This window comes from Panthera uncia, chromosome B1 (assembly GCF_023721935.1).
Source record: "Panthera uncia isolate 11264 chromosome B1, Puncia_PCG_1.0, whole genome shotgun sequence".
Classification (NCBI taxonomy): domain Eukaryota; kingdom Metazoa; phylum Chordata; class Mammalia; order Carnivora; family Felidae; genus Panthera; species Panthera uncia.
This window is the reverse complement of record NC_064811.1, coordinates 187,221,041-187,236,390: the sequence shown is the minus strand read 5'-3', so window position 1 is coordinate 187,236,390 and position 15,350 is coordinate 187,221,041. Positions and strand designations below refer to the sequence as shown.

General features: G+C 40.3%; 1 protein-coding gene across 1 annotated transcript in view; it reads left to right on the top strand.

The window, feature by feature from the left end:
* The window catches only part of TENM3 (teneurin transmembrane protein 3), a 294,059-nt gene that overhangs the window by 140,924 nt on the left and 137,785 nt on the right, over positions 1-15,350 (top strand). Inside the window, exon 4 of the mRNA XM_049631792.1 lies at positions 14,607-14,729. Coding sequence (XP_049487749.1) covers positions 14,607-14,729 — 123 coding nt within the window. The remainder of the gene's footprint in view (positions 1-14,606; positions 14,730-15,350) is intronic.

Below are 15,350 nucleotides of genomic sequence, written 5' to 3'. Positions count from 1 at the left end.
ATCGAGACGTGTCTGCAGACAAAAAGGGATGATACACCTTTGTTTTCGTTGTTGACTTAGTGTAGCTAGGAACCCATCTTGTAGGTAACCATCTAGAAGGGGGAAAGAAATGTTAACCTTGGAAGGTTGGGACAACTTGATTTAAAATTGCCACAAGGGGGCACCTGGGTGGCTCAGTCAGTGAAGCATCTGACTTCTGCTCAGGTCATGATCTCACGGCTCTGGCTCATGAGTTCGAGCCCCGCATCAGGCTCTGTGCTGATTCTTTAGATTCTGTGTCTCCCTCTCTCTCTGCTCCCCTCCTGCTCACATGCATGCTCCCTCTGCCTCTCTCTCTCTCTCTCTCTCTCTCTCTCAAAAATAAAATAAAAACACTAAAAAAATTTTTTAATTAAAAAAATTGCCACAAAAATTTATGGTCTGTTTATGTTTGTTTCCCCCCCCCCTTAATTTTATTTTGTGTTTTATTTTTTTATTATTTTTTTGATGTTTATTTTTGAGAGAGACCGAGCATGAGTGGGGGAGGGGCAGAGAGAGAGAGAGAGACACACAGAATCCGAAACAGGGTCCAGGCTCTGAGCTGTCAGCACAGAGCCCGATGAGGAGCTTGAACCCATGCCATGATATGGACCTAAGCCAAAGTCAGACTCTCAACCGACTGAGCCACCCAGGCACCCCATCCCCTTAATTTTAGATAACAAATACACGTACTTGGAGAGTTTTGTTTGTTAAGTATGCCCAGGAGACAGTTTTAACACTGTTAAAAGAGATGGTATTTGTGAGTTCTTTCTAAACATCCCTGAGTACTCTATTAATCTCTTTTGAAGAAATTTAATGCATGTGTTTCCTGTATTTCAAACATTGTTAGGAAATGAAAATCATGTTGCTCTGCTTTTAATAACCATAGAGGTCAGCCTGTCCAATTACTATTATTGAGTTGGACCTAAAAGACATTACTTTGAGACCTGTCCCATTGTGCATTTTAAGTACATAACAAACGGAATCAAGGAACAATTATATTTTAATCTAGACCCACTTCTGTATACTACTCAGATGGTTTTTGAGATAAAATTCAGGGTTTTGAAAGATAAGAACTCCCAGTCTATCCTTTGCCTGGTGGATTCCATCACTAGTAACTTGTTCAGGTTTCCAAAGACGGAACTTAGTGCTCTTTTCCCAGTGGTCTTCGTCAGGAAGGTGACGTAACATTGGCCAGCTCTATCCTGGAATCGTCTTTTCTCCCTAATACTTGACCCACAGACTGATCTTTCCATCTGCCTTCACTAGGGAGCTCTTTCGTCACTTGTAATAGGCCTTCTGCCCCTAAAGCAGAGAACACCTTCCAGGCACTTCCCTACATTTCCCGGGACTACAGAAGGATATCCAAGACGACCTTGAAGGTCACTGCATGTGGTTCTAGAATACGGGTTCCTTCACTGTGGGGAAAAAAAAAATGATGCAAGTACTCTTTCATAGTGGAATTTGTTTTTTATGGGCATTTCCTTATAATTATTACCAAGTAGCACAGTCAATTTAATTCCACTAAGCGTAGCAATTATTGAATTTCTCTCCGAAACACTGAATTCACGAAGATGAGTGAGATGTAATCTTTACCGCGATGATTTGCATTATCCCATTACAACATACTTTCAGAATGCTGTTTTTAAGTGTAGACCATCAAAGCAGGAAGACTTGAGTTTTGTATCCTACCTCTGTCACTTACCAGCTGTGGAGTCTGGAGCAGGGAACTACCCTCCATAAACTTGAATTTCCTCATCAGTGTAGGTAGGATTAGTAAGAGTACAGCTCTTGGAGACCTTTAATAAAATAATGAATGTGCCTGATAAAATGTAAGTGCTCAAATAGCTTTAGCTGCTATCATTGTTCCTTATAGCAACATAGTAAATCCAATATAATTATCCACACTTTTTAGAAGGAGAAGTCACAGGCCCAGAGAATCAGTGGCTTGCCCTGTGGTAAAGACAGTGTGTATTTGAACAGGGACTATACTCTGGGTCTTTTGATCTTGAATCTGGGACTTTTCCCCACCATTTCGCAAGGTATTGTTCCTCACAAGGATTTAAGAATTTAAAGGCGGTACGTGCACAGGAGAGAATAAATAAGACCGAATTACAAAATGAAATGTATTCCCTTTTGTATTCTTACCCCATCGCATCTGATTCTGTCATGACGAAGCTGTCGGCACATGTTCGCGTGTCAGGACACGTATCTGTAATCCTTCTTTCACGAAAAAGAACACTTTTGCTGCCTATCATTTATGCATAGATTTTAATAACATCGCTTATGGTTTAGTCCACTTATTCTTATTGTCTTCTGTTTGTATCAGGAGATACTGATTTTTCCTTTAAGGTGATGCTATAACGTGTTCTCTGAAAATAAATGTATTTAAATTTTTAAGCTAATAATCTCACGGAGGAAATAAGTATGTAAGTGTAAAAATATTTAGTTTTAAGATAAAAAGGCATAGATGGTTCACAATTATATCATAAAGGCGATGGGCACATTTTTAAAAAACGTATAGGAATCATTGCTGAGGAGACTGAAAATGCTGTAGGTCCCCTTCATTGATTGTGTCTTTTTTAAAAAAAAATGTTTTAATGTTTGTTTATTTTTGAGAGAGAAACAGAGTGTGAGGGGGGGAGGGGCAGAGAGAGAGGGAGACACAGAATCCGAAACAGGCTCCAGGCTCTGAACTGTCAGCACAGAGCCCGACCCGAGGCTCAAACCCACGAACCGGGAGATCGTGACCTGAGCCAAAGTCGGATGTTTAACCGACTGAGCCACCCAGGCACCCCCATTGATTGTGCCTTTTAATTTCATTCTAGATCCTTAATCTTTTCACTAACTACGTTGGTAGTTTAACAACCTAACTGCGTGATGTGGTTAGTGAGCCTATGTGAGGTACACAGCATTTGTACATAAAACCTAACCATATTATTTCCGTCATTTCAGATTACAAATTCTACCATTCTTCCCTATTTTTAGAGTCAAGATATTTTTAGATGCTTTTCACTTCTTCTGAGAAATTCTTTATAATCTTAGAAAAGAATCACAGAGAGAGAGAAGCAATGCATGTTTAAAGTGGGAAAGTGGGCCATTTATTTTTAGGAAAGGAGTGTGAGACCACCAGAGACAAAGGCAGGTTGACAGTGTGAGCTGGTGTCCTGATCAGAGATGACAACTTCCTTTGTGTTTGACTTTGACGTAAATGTCCACAAATGCTTCATAAATATCCATCAGTAATCATCAAGATAAGTTCATAAGTAAGGAAACCTGCCCTCCAAGTCAGCCCAGGTTAATGGGGAAGCATCTGGAACACTGGCTTCCGAGGATCTGTTCCCACCTGTGTGATGACGTGAGATGGTCAAGGAAGACTGATAAGATCGGTCAAAGTTACTGTCATGTACCAGGTGCCTGAAGTAGTCAAGTAGATTGCATGTCACTCGCCAGAATTGATGAGGCAGACGGTGACCACATTTTTGTTGATGAACCGTGGATAACAGCAAACTACCTGAGCTGGTTGTGCCCAGATTCCCAAAGGGTCGTCGATCTTGTAGCAAGTTGCCACTCAACAACCATGCATGCACACTCATGCGCACATGTGCACACACACTCACAGATCATATTTTCCCTCTTTGGGAGAAATGGCCTATTTTGGAGGGGATGTTTTTCTGGATTTTGCCGTATGCTTTTTAAATGTTTTTAATGTTTTTATTTACTTTTGAGAGAGGGAGAGACAGAGACAGCAGGGGAGGGGCAGAGAGAGAGGGAGACACAGAACCTGAAGCAGGCTCCAGGCTCCGAGCTGTCAGCACAGAGCCCAACGCGGGGCTTGAACCCACAGACTGGGAGATCATGACCTGAGCTGAAGTTGGACGCTTAACCATCTGAGCCACCCAGGTGCCCCTGCACTTTGCTATATTTCAATAAACCAGTTTTCCTCTAGGAATCGCCATGTCCTTAATAGTCGGGTCTTTTAATAAAGAGGATTAAAGTGTCTTACACTTCCAAAGAATTGTAATTTTCAGGTCTGTTCTACTCCCTTTGCCAAATAGTCAAAACAAGCCAAAAAGATTCTCTGTTTAAGTAGATTATTAACATGCATACACACTGGTTACATAAAAGTAAGATACAGCTCTTAACGCTATTACAGAAGAAAGGAATCCAGATGAAAACTGGCTTTTGAATAATGAGTAGATCCATGAGGTTTCAATGGCAAAGCTGCTAACAGCTGTCGCTGATGAATCCTCTGTTACGTACATTTCGTGAGAAGAGCAAGGTCAGTATATTGGCATGCAGGGAATGATCCATACATCATGTAAATGATTTCATTGTGTATTTTGAATGCTCTTGAAATTGGTCCTCTTGCCATATTCCTTAATGCTGACAACTGTTTCCTCAAGGATTACCCAGTCGATTGATAACGACTGGCCCCTTTGGACCCCTAATCATAATGGCGAACACGTTGTTCTCTCCATGAGCTTGGAGACTGAATGCTTCTTTCATTCAGAAAACAGAGCCTGGACATGAGAGAAAATGAAGGAAACGTTAGGAAAGCAGCCTGTTTTCGAAGTCCTGATTTCATTCCCTTGGTGACAGACACAACAGCTGGATTCTCATAAGCCCCGTCAGCCTCGTCATTGGCCGTCAGTGGACGGCTAGAGTAACTGTCCCCTCAATGGCACCTTCAATGTGTCACACTGAGTCGACACAGTTAGGAAAGAAAAAAAAAAGCAATGAAATTAGAAGTGAAATTTTTAATATACACTTGATTTTTAAGAGAACAGGAGTCAAATATTCTGGCAAATCTATGTAACTGAATCACTATCTCATCAAGACATTTTCATCACCCAAGTGATTCTACCTTAACATTGGTAACATAATGCCAAAAACAGAATAGAAAGGAGAAAGACCCAGAATGGACATATATCAGCAGCCATTCCTTTTCTCTTTCCCCCTCCCTCCCCGAAAAATTGTTAGTTTACATAAAATCTATGATTTTAGCATGTTATCTTCTAATACTCCGAGGAACTTCCTACTCAAGTGTTATTAGCTCCTTTGAATATCAAAATATCCTATGGTTGGGATAATACCCTTCTCCTTCGTGACAGCTTGAATGCGTACTAATACGAAAGTTTTCCAAAAATACTGATTTTTGAGTGACCATATTTGGGATCGATAGATAGATAAATAGATAGATAAATAAATACAACCGTGTTTGGGAGGCAAGATACAGACGGTTGGAATAATACTAGACTTAGAAAGCTAATAACAAATAATAATGGATTCAAATGCCAAAATATTGCCTAACACACTCCCTCAACATGTATATGAACACAGCAGGAAATCCAAAACAAAAGCTAATTTATGGAAAACTATGTATTCCTAATGACAGTTCAGACCAGTAGGGGTCCAAGTTACAAACTACATCTTTACATGAGATGCTTTCATTTCGCATTGAAAACCGGGCTGTGTCCTGTAAGCCTGTATCACATCAAATCATTACCTTATACTAAAGAGGATTTTTCTGAGTTTGTTCCATAAAATCGAATCACTGCACATGCGCATCCTGTGTATTTATGTATTCATGAAATTGAAACAAAAAATGAGGAAATGTTGCCTTCAAAGCCCAAGATACGGGGGGAATTGTGTGCGTGACGTGGTAGTTCGGCCTCTGCCATTTTATTTTCAAAATTAAAAAAAAAAAAAAAGGGACAGCATTAGTATTCTAATATGTTGATATCTTATTGATGCCTGATGTTTTTGCCCATACTCAATGATGTAGTCTAAATATTCCTATTTTAAAACATATCGACGGACCAAAGAACTTAAATCTGGGAGAGACCTTAAAGATCGTTCCGTGCAAGCTCTTCAGATATTTATATAAACAGGAGATACAAGCCTCAGAGAAGCCCAGTGACTTGCCGAGGTCCCACAGGTAGTTGGAGCCAGAATCGAGACGGGACCCAGTTCTCTTTTAATATAAACAAAGGCTCCACGAGGTGCCACAGGCAATATGTTGAAAACTGTGCCCTTCGCTATAGAAGGTCAAATTCTGACTTTCTTTTCTTGCCACCTCTGGTAACATGTTCTTTTTTTTTTAATCTTTTTTTTTAACATTTATTTATTTTTGAGACAGGGAGAGACAGAGCATGAACAGGGGAGGGTCAGAGAGAGGGAGACACAGAATCTGAAACAGGCTCCAGGCTCCGAGCTGTCAGCACGGAGCCCAACGCGGGGCTCGAACTCACGGACCGCGAGATCGTGACCCGAGCCGAAGTCGGCCGCTTCACCGACGGAGCCACCCAGGCGCCCCTAACATGTTCTTAATGAATCTTCCTCAGAAAGATTATTTCGGGGAAAACGCACCACGGTAGATGTGAGGTCAGTTACACGAAAGGGGAACTTCAAGACCTTAGCTTGCGTCGGTGAACTTGCAAGGCTTTGAAGCGTCAACAAAACTGACTTGCAGACATTCTCAAGATGACATTTCCTGGTTCTCGTATTACCTCATATTTTATTTTCTGTCTTTGTGAGAATGTTTGTTTGATCTTGTAATATTAAACAGCGCTTAGCCAGTAACGGCAGGCGCGCTAAGAACTCTCCTCTAAGTTGCCAAAGCCTCAGAATGTTACTCTTCAGGGTTCTGGTGGCATGAAGCTACGTTCGGCTTTCTGATGGCAAGGGTGCCTGCTTCTGTGTTCGCTTCACAACATCCCCTATAATTTGCTCCATGGTTCTGGCAGATTGCTGGACCGTGTCACCAGCTGTCACCACCCCTCCTTCCCATCCGTGTTTGGCAGTATCCGAGAACGCAATCATGCCAGTAGAAATAATAGTAGCTGTGATAACAACTTTCGTGGCATGGTCCCCAGAGACAAGATCAAAATTTGGCACCTTCTCTCGCAATATGGAACTAAAAATGGCACCGAACTTGCTGCTTGGTGGTGTATAATTTTCTTTAATGACACATTTTGGTTTCAAGTATGCCACATGCTGGCTTTTAAGTATCAAACCAACATATATTGGGTAAAAACAATGGCATGCCCTTTTTTTCTATGGGGAAGAGGTAAAATAGCTATAATATCACGGATTCCTTTCACCTCCATCAGCCTTGAAAGGTAGAAGGAACGTATGCTGTAATTTATTTCACTCAAATGGCCTTTGAGTCTGAAAGAAAATGTCGTCGTAAAATCTCGCTGATAATCCTTTACTAGAATCCTGTCTCAAAATTATTTCGATCAGTGAGGGTTGTTTCTTTTTGGTCTTAACATGAGTTGGGAAAGCCTACGGAAGAAAAACTGAGAGATTATTGAATGGATTTTTTTAAATCGTATAAGAAATATTTCACTTTAAACATCTTCAGATTGGTTGTAATCTAAGAACACCGTGAGGCAACCTAAAAAGATACAGCCTGAAATAGACTATTTGGCTGTTAGTAACCTAGGTTGCTCTGGTGATTGGTGGCTTACCACCCATGTGAGTTACTCCTAGAGTTGATGATCATGATAGTTTGTTTGTTTGTTTGTTTTTTATGATCGACTTGGGTGATGTTATTAAAAATATGCTCATTGCGTTTGAGGCTGACAAATGTGATTAGATATTACAACTAATTTAAAAAGACTGGGCGTCATCTTGGAAATCTAGGTTCTCCTGCCCTGAGAAAAAGGGAAGAATTAGACTCAGTGCCCCCAAGGCTTCTTCTTACGGTTAACAGTCTCAGAGGCTCTGTTAGTCACCCCTGTTTCTCAGAGATCCAGGCCTCTAAGATCCCCTTCAAGCACAATATTGAAAAAACTGAATTACGTATTAAACTTTTCCCTTAACGATCGTCTCATTTTTTCAGAGCTCAAATCCTATCATTTATTCCCTTTCTTCCCACACTCGTCTCTCTTTTTTCCCTCAGAGTGCTTGTTTTACCCCCTAGCTGCCAAGATTCGTGTTCTCTTGCAACTCCCCACGCCTCACACTGCAGAAAGTAAAAAATCTATTCAAATACAAAGTGAGATGTTTCAGGTAAAACACTACAAAGTGTTATGGTGGTGCAGAATAGTTCTCAATTCCAGGAAGGCTTCATGAAGAAATATCATGTCAACTAGACCTCCGGGTATCGGTCGAGAGCTCATCAGACACAACTTGGGGGTGGCATCCCAGAAGCCAGGAACGATAGGAACAAAGGCCACGGGAGCAGGGAAATTAAGGGCGTGATTTAAGTGGTAGACAAGCAGTCTGGCCAGTTCATGGGCTCTGTGACACATCCACATTGCTGGGCCACAGATCTCCAGCGTTTCGGCATCTTACGGAATTTACTCTCTGCACCTTTTAACCCACACCTCCCCATTTTCCCTTACCCCTCGCCCCTGGTGACCACCATATAAATTCGACTACTTTAGATACCCCTTATAGGTGAAATCAAACAGTATTTGTCTTCTTGTGACTGGCTTATTTCACTGAACATAACGTCCTCAGGGTCCATCCATGTTATACCATGTGGCAAGATTTCCTTCCTTTTTTAAGACTGAGTAATATTCCATTGTGTGTATCCACCACGTGTTCTTTATCGGTTGTTCTGTCGGTGGACATGGGGATGTTTCTGCCTCTTGGCTGCTGTGAACAGTGCTGCTGTGAACACGAACGTGCACGTATCTCTTTGAGTCCCTGCTTTCAGTTCTTTTGAGTTGTATAACCCACGAGTGGGATCCTGGATCATACAGTTGTTCCAGTTTTCTTTCTTTTTTTTTTTTTTGAGGAACTACCATAGTGTTTTCCAGAGCAGTTGAGCCATTTCACAATCTCAACAACCGTGTACAAGGGCTCTAATTTCTCCCCATCCTCCCCGAGACAAGTCACAATGGTTTTAAACTACAAATCAGTCTGGGATGGCCATGAGCTGACAGTCGTTAACCCAGTACATGAATTTGTGTGATCAAATTGCTTTCCTTCTGACACCCAAGATTTGCCCTAAAGAAGCCTTTCCTCACTCTTCCCTCCAATTCCTCTGATGGAGTCATTTCCCCTTCTACATTGGTATCTTTCCTAAATGAACACCTAGGAGCCTCAGAGAGACAAGCCCCCGCAGGGAGGGTGTGGGGAAGTGAAAATCTACATTCGTTACTTTTGCTATGTGTTAGATGGACTGCTTTTAAATGAAAATTTTAATTTTTTTAATGTTTGTTTATTTTTGAGACAGAGACAGAACGTGAGTACAGGAGGGGTAGGGAGAGAGGGAGACATGGAATCCAGAGTAGGCTCCAGGCTCTAAGCTGTCAGCACAGAGCCCGATGTGGGGCTTGAACTCATGGACCATGAGATTGTGACCTGAGCCAAAGTCAGACGCTCAACCAGCTGAGCCACCTAGGTGCCCCAGAATAAAAATTTTAATTTAAGTGTAATATTCATTTAGAAAAGTATACAGATCATAAGCGAACATACCAGTGGAACCCCCACCCAGAAAGAAAAATAAAATACTCCTGGCATTCCAGAAGTACCCTATGGCCTCTTGCCAGTCATTACCTAGCCCCGCCTCCCTAGAGGTAATCATTCTGGTGGCTTTTGTTCCTACCAGTTAATTTTATCTGCTTCTGAACTTCATACGCATTGACTTACACAATATTCATGGGTTTTGTTTGTTTGTTTGTTTTTGTGAATGGATTCTCTTGCTCGATACTGTGCTTGTGAGATTTATCCATACCGTTGCATCTGGCAATGCCTTATTCATTTACATTGGTCTGTAGAATCCCTTGTATGACTACGCTATAATTTGTTTTTCCTCTTTCCTGCTGGCAGACATCTGGGTTTCCAGTTTGTGGCTATTACAAATAATGCTTCTGAGAACATTCTTGTTCATGTGTTTTGGTGCTGTGTGTATATTTATTTCTATTGGATATAAGGACAGACATTTGTAGACCAACTGGGGACTTAACCATAATTTCTAAGATGTTTAATACAAAGAAAATACATTCTAATTCCAGACAAACAGCGTACAAATGATTTTAAAATGCTACCATTTTCAGTGGGTAAACATCTTGTATTTAGAAGCCAATTTCGACAAATGGACAGCTTCTGATTATATGTACTGTCAAAAAATAAATTAATAATTTATGTTAAAATTTCTTTTTAATTTCTTTAATGTGAATGCTCAGTTTTAATCCAGAACAATTCAGAAGGAAAACAGCACCATATAGGAAGAGAAGTCCTGAAATTGGGTCAAGAGATCTCATATCATGAGTTGTCTTTCTACACTAACTTTTTAAAAAACATTGGGTAAGTCACTAACCCTCTCTCTGCCTGTGTTTCACTCACAACAGGGATAATGACCCCCGTCAGGCAGTACATTATTAGAAGATAATAGACATCAAAGTATTTTAAAATATAAAAAAAACACACTCGAGCAGACATATAGTTACTGCTGCCATTCACAAATTCCATTCTTCTTTGAATAACATTTTAGATATGAATCCAGCCCCCGCCCCTCATTAAAACCGCCCAGAAATACATAGAAATAGCAATATAAAACTGTGAAACAAGATATCAGAAACGAATTTTTTAAGATTAAAGCTACATGAATGCTCTTTCTGTAACTTTGAAATACACACATGTAGCGTTTACATGTAGTTTTTAAATTGCTGTTTTTCAGACTCTTAGAGTTAACCACAATAGCCCGTTGTTAATTCCATCATTATCCTATTACTATAAATTTTTCTCCTCAAAAAGAGAATATAGTACAGTGGAAAAGTACTCATACAGAAGAACCGTGCCTGGAATACACAAATGTTCCTTATTAATATCTTTGCCCATCCTCCGCCGTCAGATACTATCTCTGCCTTCAGTTTTCCAGATCTAGTAGAAAACATTGTCTAGCCTGTGGCCCCCACAAAAGTCACATTTCACCTCCTTCTGCGTGGATTTTCACATTCCACTGCCCCCCGGTAGCAGAGAGGACAGGCATGTTGTGGAATGCCTGTCCTCCACGTCTGGGTTTAAGGGCAATGTCCACTGTTGACCTGCTTGAAACCTAAAACTCTCAAAAAGCCTCAGTTTTCGGAGTGCCTGGGTGGTTCAGTTGGTTAAGCATCAGACCCTTGATTTCTGCTCAGGTCATGATCTCACAGTTCTGTTCGTGAGATTGAGCCCTGCACCAGGCTCTGCACTGACAGTGTGGAGCCTGCTTGGGATTCTCTCTCTCTCTCTCTCTCTCTCTCTCTCTCTCTCTCTCTCCCCCTCTCTGTCTGCCCCTACCCTTCTCTCTCTCTCTCTCTCTTTCTCTGAAAAATATTTTTAAAAGCCTCAATTTTCTCAGATTTAAAATGAAAAAAAAAATAGTATTAAGTGGGGTCTTTGTGAAGATTCAGGGAGATAAAACAGGTGAGGCGGTAACACACATTTGACACATAGTAAGTGTCCAGTGAATGTTTTCTTTAAAAAGAGATCTAACACCAACACAAGGAACACTGTGTGCAGGCTTGCCCACCTAAGCTCTCTGCCCCGGGGGTGAGGGGCTCACAAGAGCACAGAGCTAGCTCCCAGCCACTTCTGGACAACCCCCTGCCCCCCCACTGGCTCATGCATAAATCAAGGATTGATTTTACCCTTCATGAGTAGTGGCACCAGACGCCTTCCCAGGGCTTCAAACGTGCTTTCCAGCTCAGGCATTGAAGGATTAGCTCATCCGCCTTTATTTGCATATGTAGTTTATTTCACCGATTTTCCCTGCCTTTGTCTGCCAAGACTTCCCACAGAGTTTTATTGCACCAGTGCTCAGTAATTTCTATCGCATTTTTGACTTTTATGAGTTTGCTGCCTCTGTCTTTGCCTCTGTCATTTTTGGAGTCAGTCTGACTAACACCCTGTATTTGTATAAAAATCTCAAGTTACACGTAACGAGCGTCAAGAGCATCACTAAATACCAAACGCCCAAGATTTTCAAAGTACATAATACCCCAAGACCAAACAACTTGTTGGTCTCTGTTTTGAATGCGATGTTAAAAGATGTAATATTACTGGGTAGGGTTCTCATTATACAACATCTTAAGTAGAACTGGAATTTCATTTTATTGAGATTTTCTGTAAGAAAAATATATGTGAGAAAGCTATTGCCTAAAAAAATAAAACAAAAAAAATTGCAAAAAAAAATAAAATAAAATAAAATAAAATAAAATCACTCTCCAAACACACACATAAGATCACTTTCTAATATTTGACATCGTGCAGTTTCCGTTGATTCTCTCTCTTGAGTCTCTCTCTCTCTCTCTTGACTTCAAAGTCTATTAAAACCAATAATATAAGCAAATCTATCATCCTGGGAGACTTTTTATGTTACATAAAAGCCCACAATGATGATAAATTATTTTGTGGAGAAACTTTGACCCTTTCGGAATATTTATCATTGGCATGCCAAAGTATGTCTGTCAAACCTTCTCCTGTATGCAGGACCAGTTCCCATTATTTCATTCAAAAATTGCTGAAATATCTGAAACCTTGAAAAACGTATGAAGCGATAAATGTTTAGAAAGCTCCTGACATTTTGCCGCTCAGATACTAAGCAATTTAATGCAAAATGACATGTGAAGCTATACTTCCTTACAAGTTGACAGTTTTTGAATTCAAGGATTCTATAACGTATATCTTAATCCTTGAAAAACCAGAGTTTGAAAGGAGTTGCTGGCAGATTATAATTCGAGAGGGGAGTATGTACATTTTACAGATATACAGGGTAGGTGTAGCTCTGTGTGTATCTGTGTTTGCTGTGTTTATTAGGGCATGATTGTATTTCAGGTATTGTTCACGAAAGACTGCGAAACTTGTAGAGTGTTGAAATCTTTTCAAATCAAACTGTTGAATCTTTTAACTTTAGTTGTGTATGGTACTAGGGGACTTTCATATACTATTTTCATATACTACTATATACTATATACTTTTCATATACTGTTATGCTAATGCAGTCATTAATCACTTACTAATAATATAACACCCTACTCTTATCCGTTCACTTCTTTTATATTATTAACTTTTCCTTTAAATTGCTGTGTTTTCATCCACAACTGTTTTCTTGATTTTGAAACCTCAGAACATAGATTTCATGAACTTGACAGACACTTACTAAGACTTCCTACGTATAAGGTACATGAGATACAAAAGTAAATGAGAACGGTCTTGACAGAGATGGTCGGCCCAGTCAGAGACGGCTTCCCCACATCGTTGGTGCCTAACATCTGAGTGATGAATGGATATTTTACAGTGGATGGTGAGCATTACAGACAGAAGGGACTATATGTTGAGAGCTTCCATGGTCTGGTCAGGTGACTTCATATAGTTCAGTAGAGTACAGAATAAATAAATGAAATACTTACGTACTAGGAGCTGTCCTGCTACGTATTAACTAACTGTCCGTCATATGCCCCCATAGACCTATACGATCTAGAAAGTTCATATCTATTAAGTAAGGACCAACCTCATTTTGTAAGTAAAACTAGTATTAACAGTATTACATCATTTCATCCCAAGTTGAGGATTAAACCAAAATCTAACCTCTAAACCCCTCTTCTTTCCACTGTGCCAGTGTAATTGTGTTACTGCGTATGTTGCATATGTAATAAGGGCTTGCCTTTTGACAGTGGTAGTTATCATGCTGTGTCTAACAATACTTCTTAAACACTATGTCTTTCTTCACCTCTCTCGTAAATTCCAATACGTATCGTGACTACAACTGTGTCTCCCTGTGGATATTTAGCCTCCTTGGGGATTAATTCTGAAACTGTATTCTGTGGAACACAAGTGAATGTTTAGTTGAGTGTTAGCAGTCAGTATTATTACAGTGATTGTTCTGAATATTTCAAATATATTAAAAATAAAATTTTTCAAATTCTGTTACATTTATAAATTTATAATTAGAAAGTCTTATAGTCGTCTACTTTCTAAATATTTTAAATAAAGAAAATCAGTAAACACACTTACAAAATTTTCATGAATCTGCAAGCTTATCATACCCACATCAGAAACTCTACGTGAACTTACCTGACACATAACATGTTACGTCATCCATGCCATTTTTTAATGGAATGTCATAAACTCATCTTAAATTTAGAATAGTCCAGTGTCACTCTGTTTTGTGCATCTAAATCCATTCTGATCATTTCGTAGGCCAGCAAATTTATCGGTGAGACGAGTAATTACTTTTTACCTTAGTCCAAATGAGTAGCGTCATGTTTCTTGAGAATATAAGGATGTTGCAACGAAGGTTTCGACATGTGCAAATGGCCTGAGGTCAGGCAAGTTTAGCAGATGCCACTGCAGAGCACTTTACCCCTTACCTCCGCGATGGTGAGGAGTGGAACTCAGACAAAGCAGAGCACATAGACATTCATTCCCCAGAGTTTTCTGGTACCAATATTGTGCTGCAGTGATACCTAAACTGCGATTGTGTTAGAAGCTGTTTATTTTCTAATTGTTGCAACACAATCATCTTTAGTATTTCAGAACGCGGAGATGTTACCGTTACGTACGAATCCTGTTGTAAACATGCTCACCATGTGCCGTCCTAGCTAAAAACAGCAGACTTTTCAACAACTCGCATTCTTTACCCCCAGCGATGCATCTCTTTGGCCTCAACTGGCAGCTGCAGCAGCCCGAAAACGACACATTTGAGAACGGAAAAGTGAATTCTGAGGCGGCGCCGACAAACACTGTGTCATTACCTTCTGGCGACAATGGTAAGAGAAAGAGCTCCGTGTCGTGTGCGTTTCTTTTCATACCTCTTTCCCATAAATGCATTTGTATCCATGTCGCATCCAGTTATATCTGGGAGAGGGAAACGTTTGAATTTTTTTTTTTTAACGTTTATTTATTTTTGAGACAGAGAGAGACAGAGCACGAGTGGGGGAGGAGCAGAGAGAGAGGGGGACACAGAATCGGAAGCAGGCACCAGGCTCCGAGCCGTCAGCCCAGAGCCCGACGCAGGGCTCAAACTCACGGACCGTGAGATCGTGACCTGAGCCGAGGTCGCACGCTTAACCGACCGAGCCACCCAGGCGCCCCGAGAGGGAAACGATTTTGAAATATGACGTCATCTTTTAATGAGGGGTTTTTAGTCATTCACTTGAAAGATTGGAAGTTCACATTTTTATTATAGGAATAATATGATTTTCTGCCTTCCGATTTGATGGCTGGGCATTACTGGCTTTCCCTCCTGCAGTTGTGTATTTGGTTTTACTTTTAGTCTGTAGAGAGGCTATAATTCAATATATCATCTCTTATATTATCTTGGGCATATTAAGCTTTGTTTTCATTCAACTAGCTTATGGAATTATAGTATAGAATACTATATTAATTTT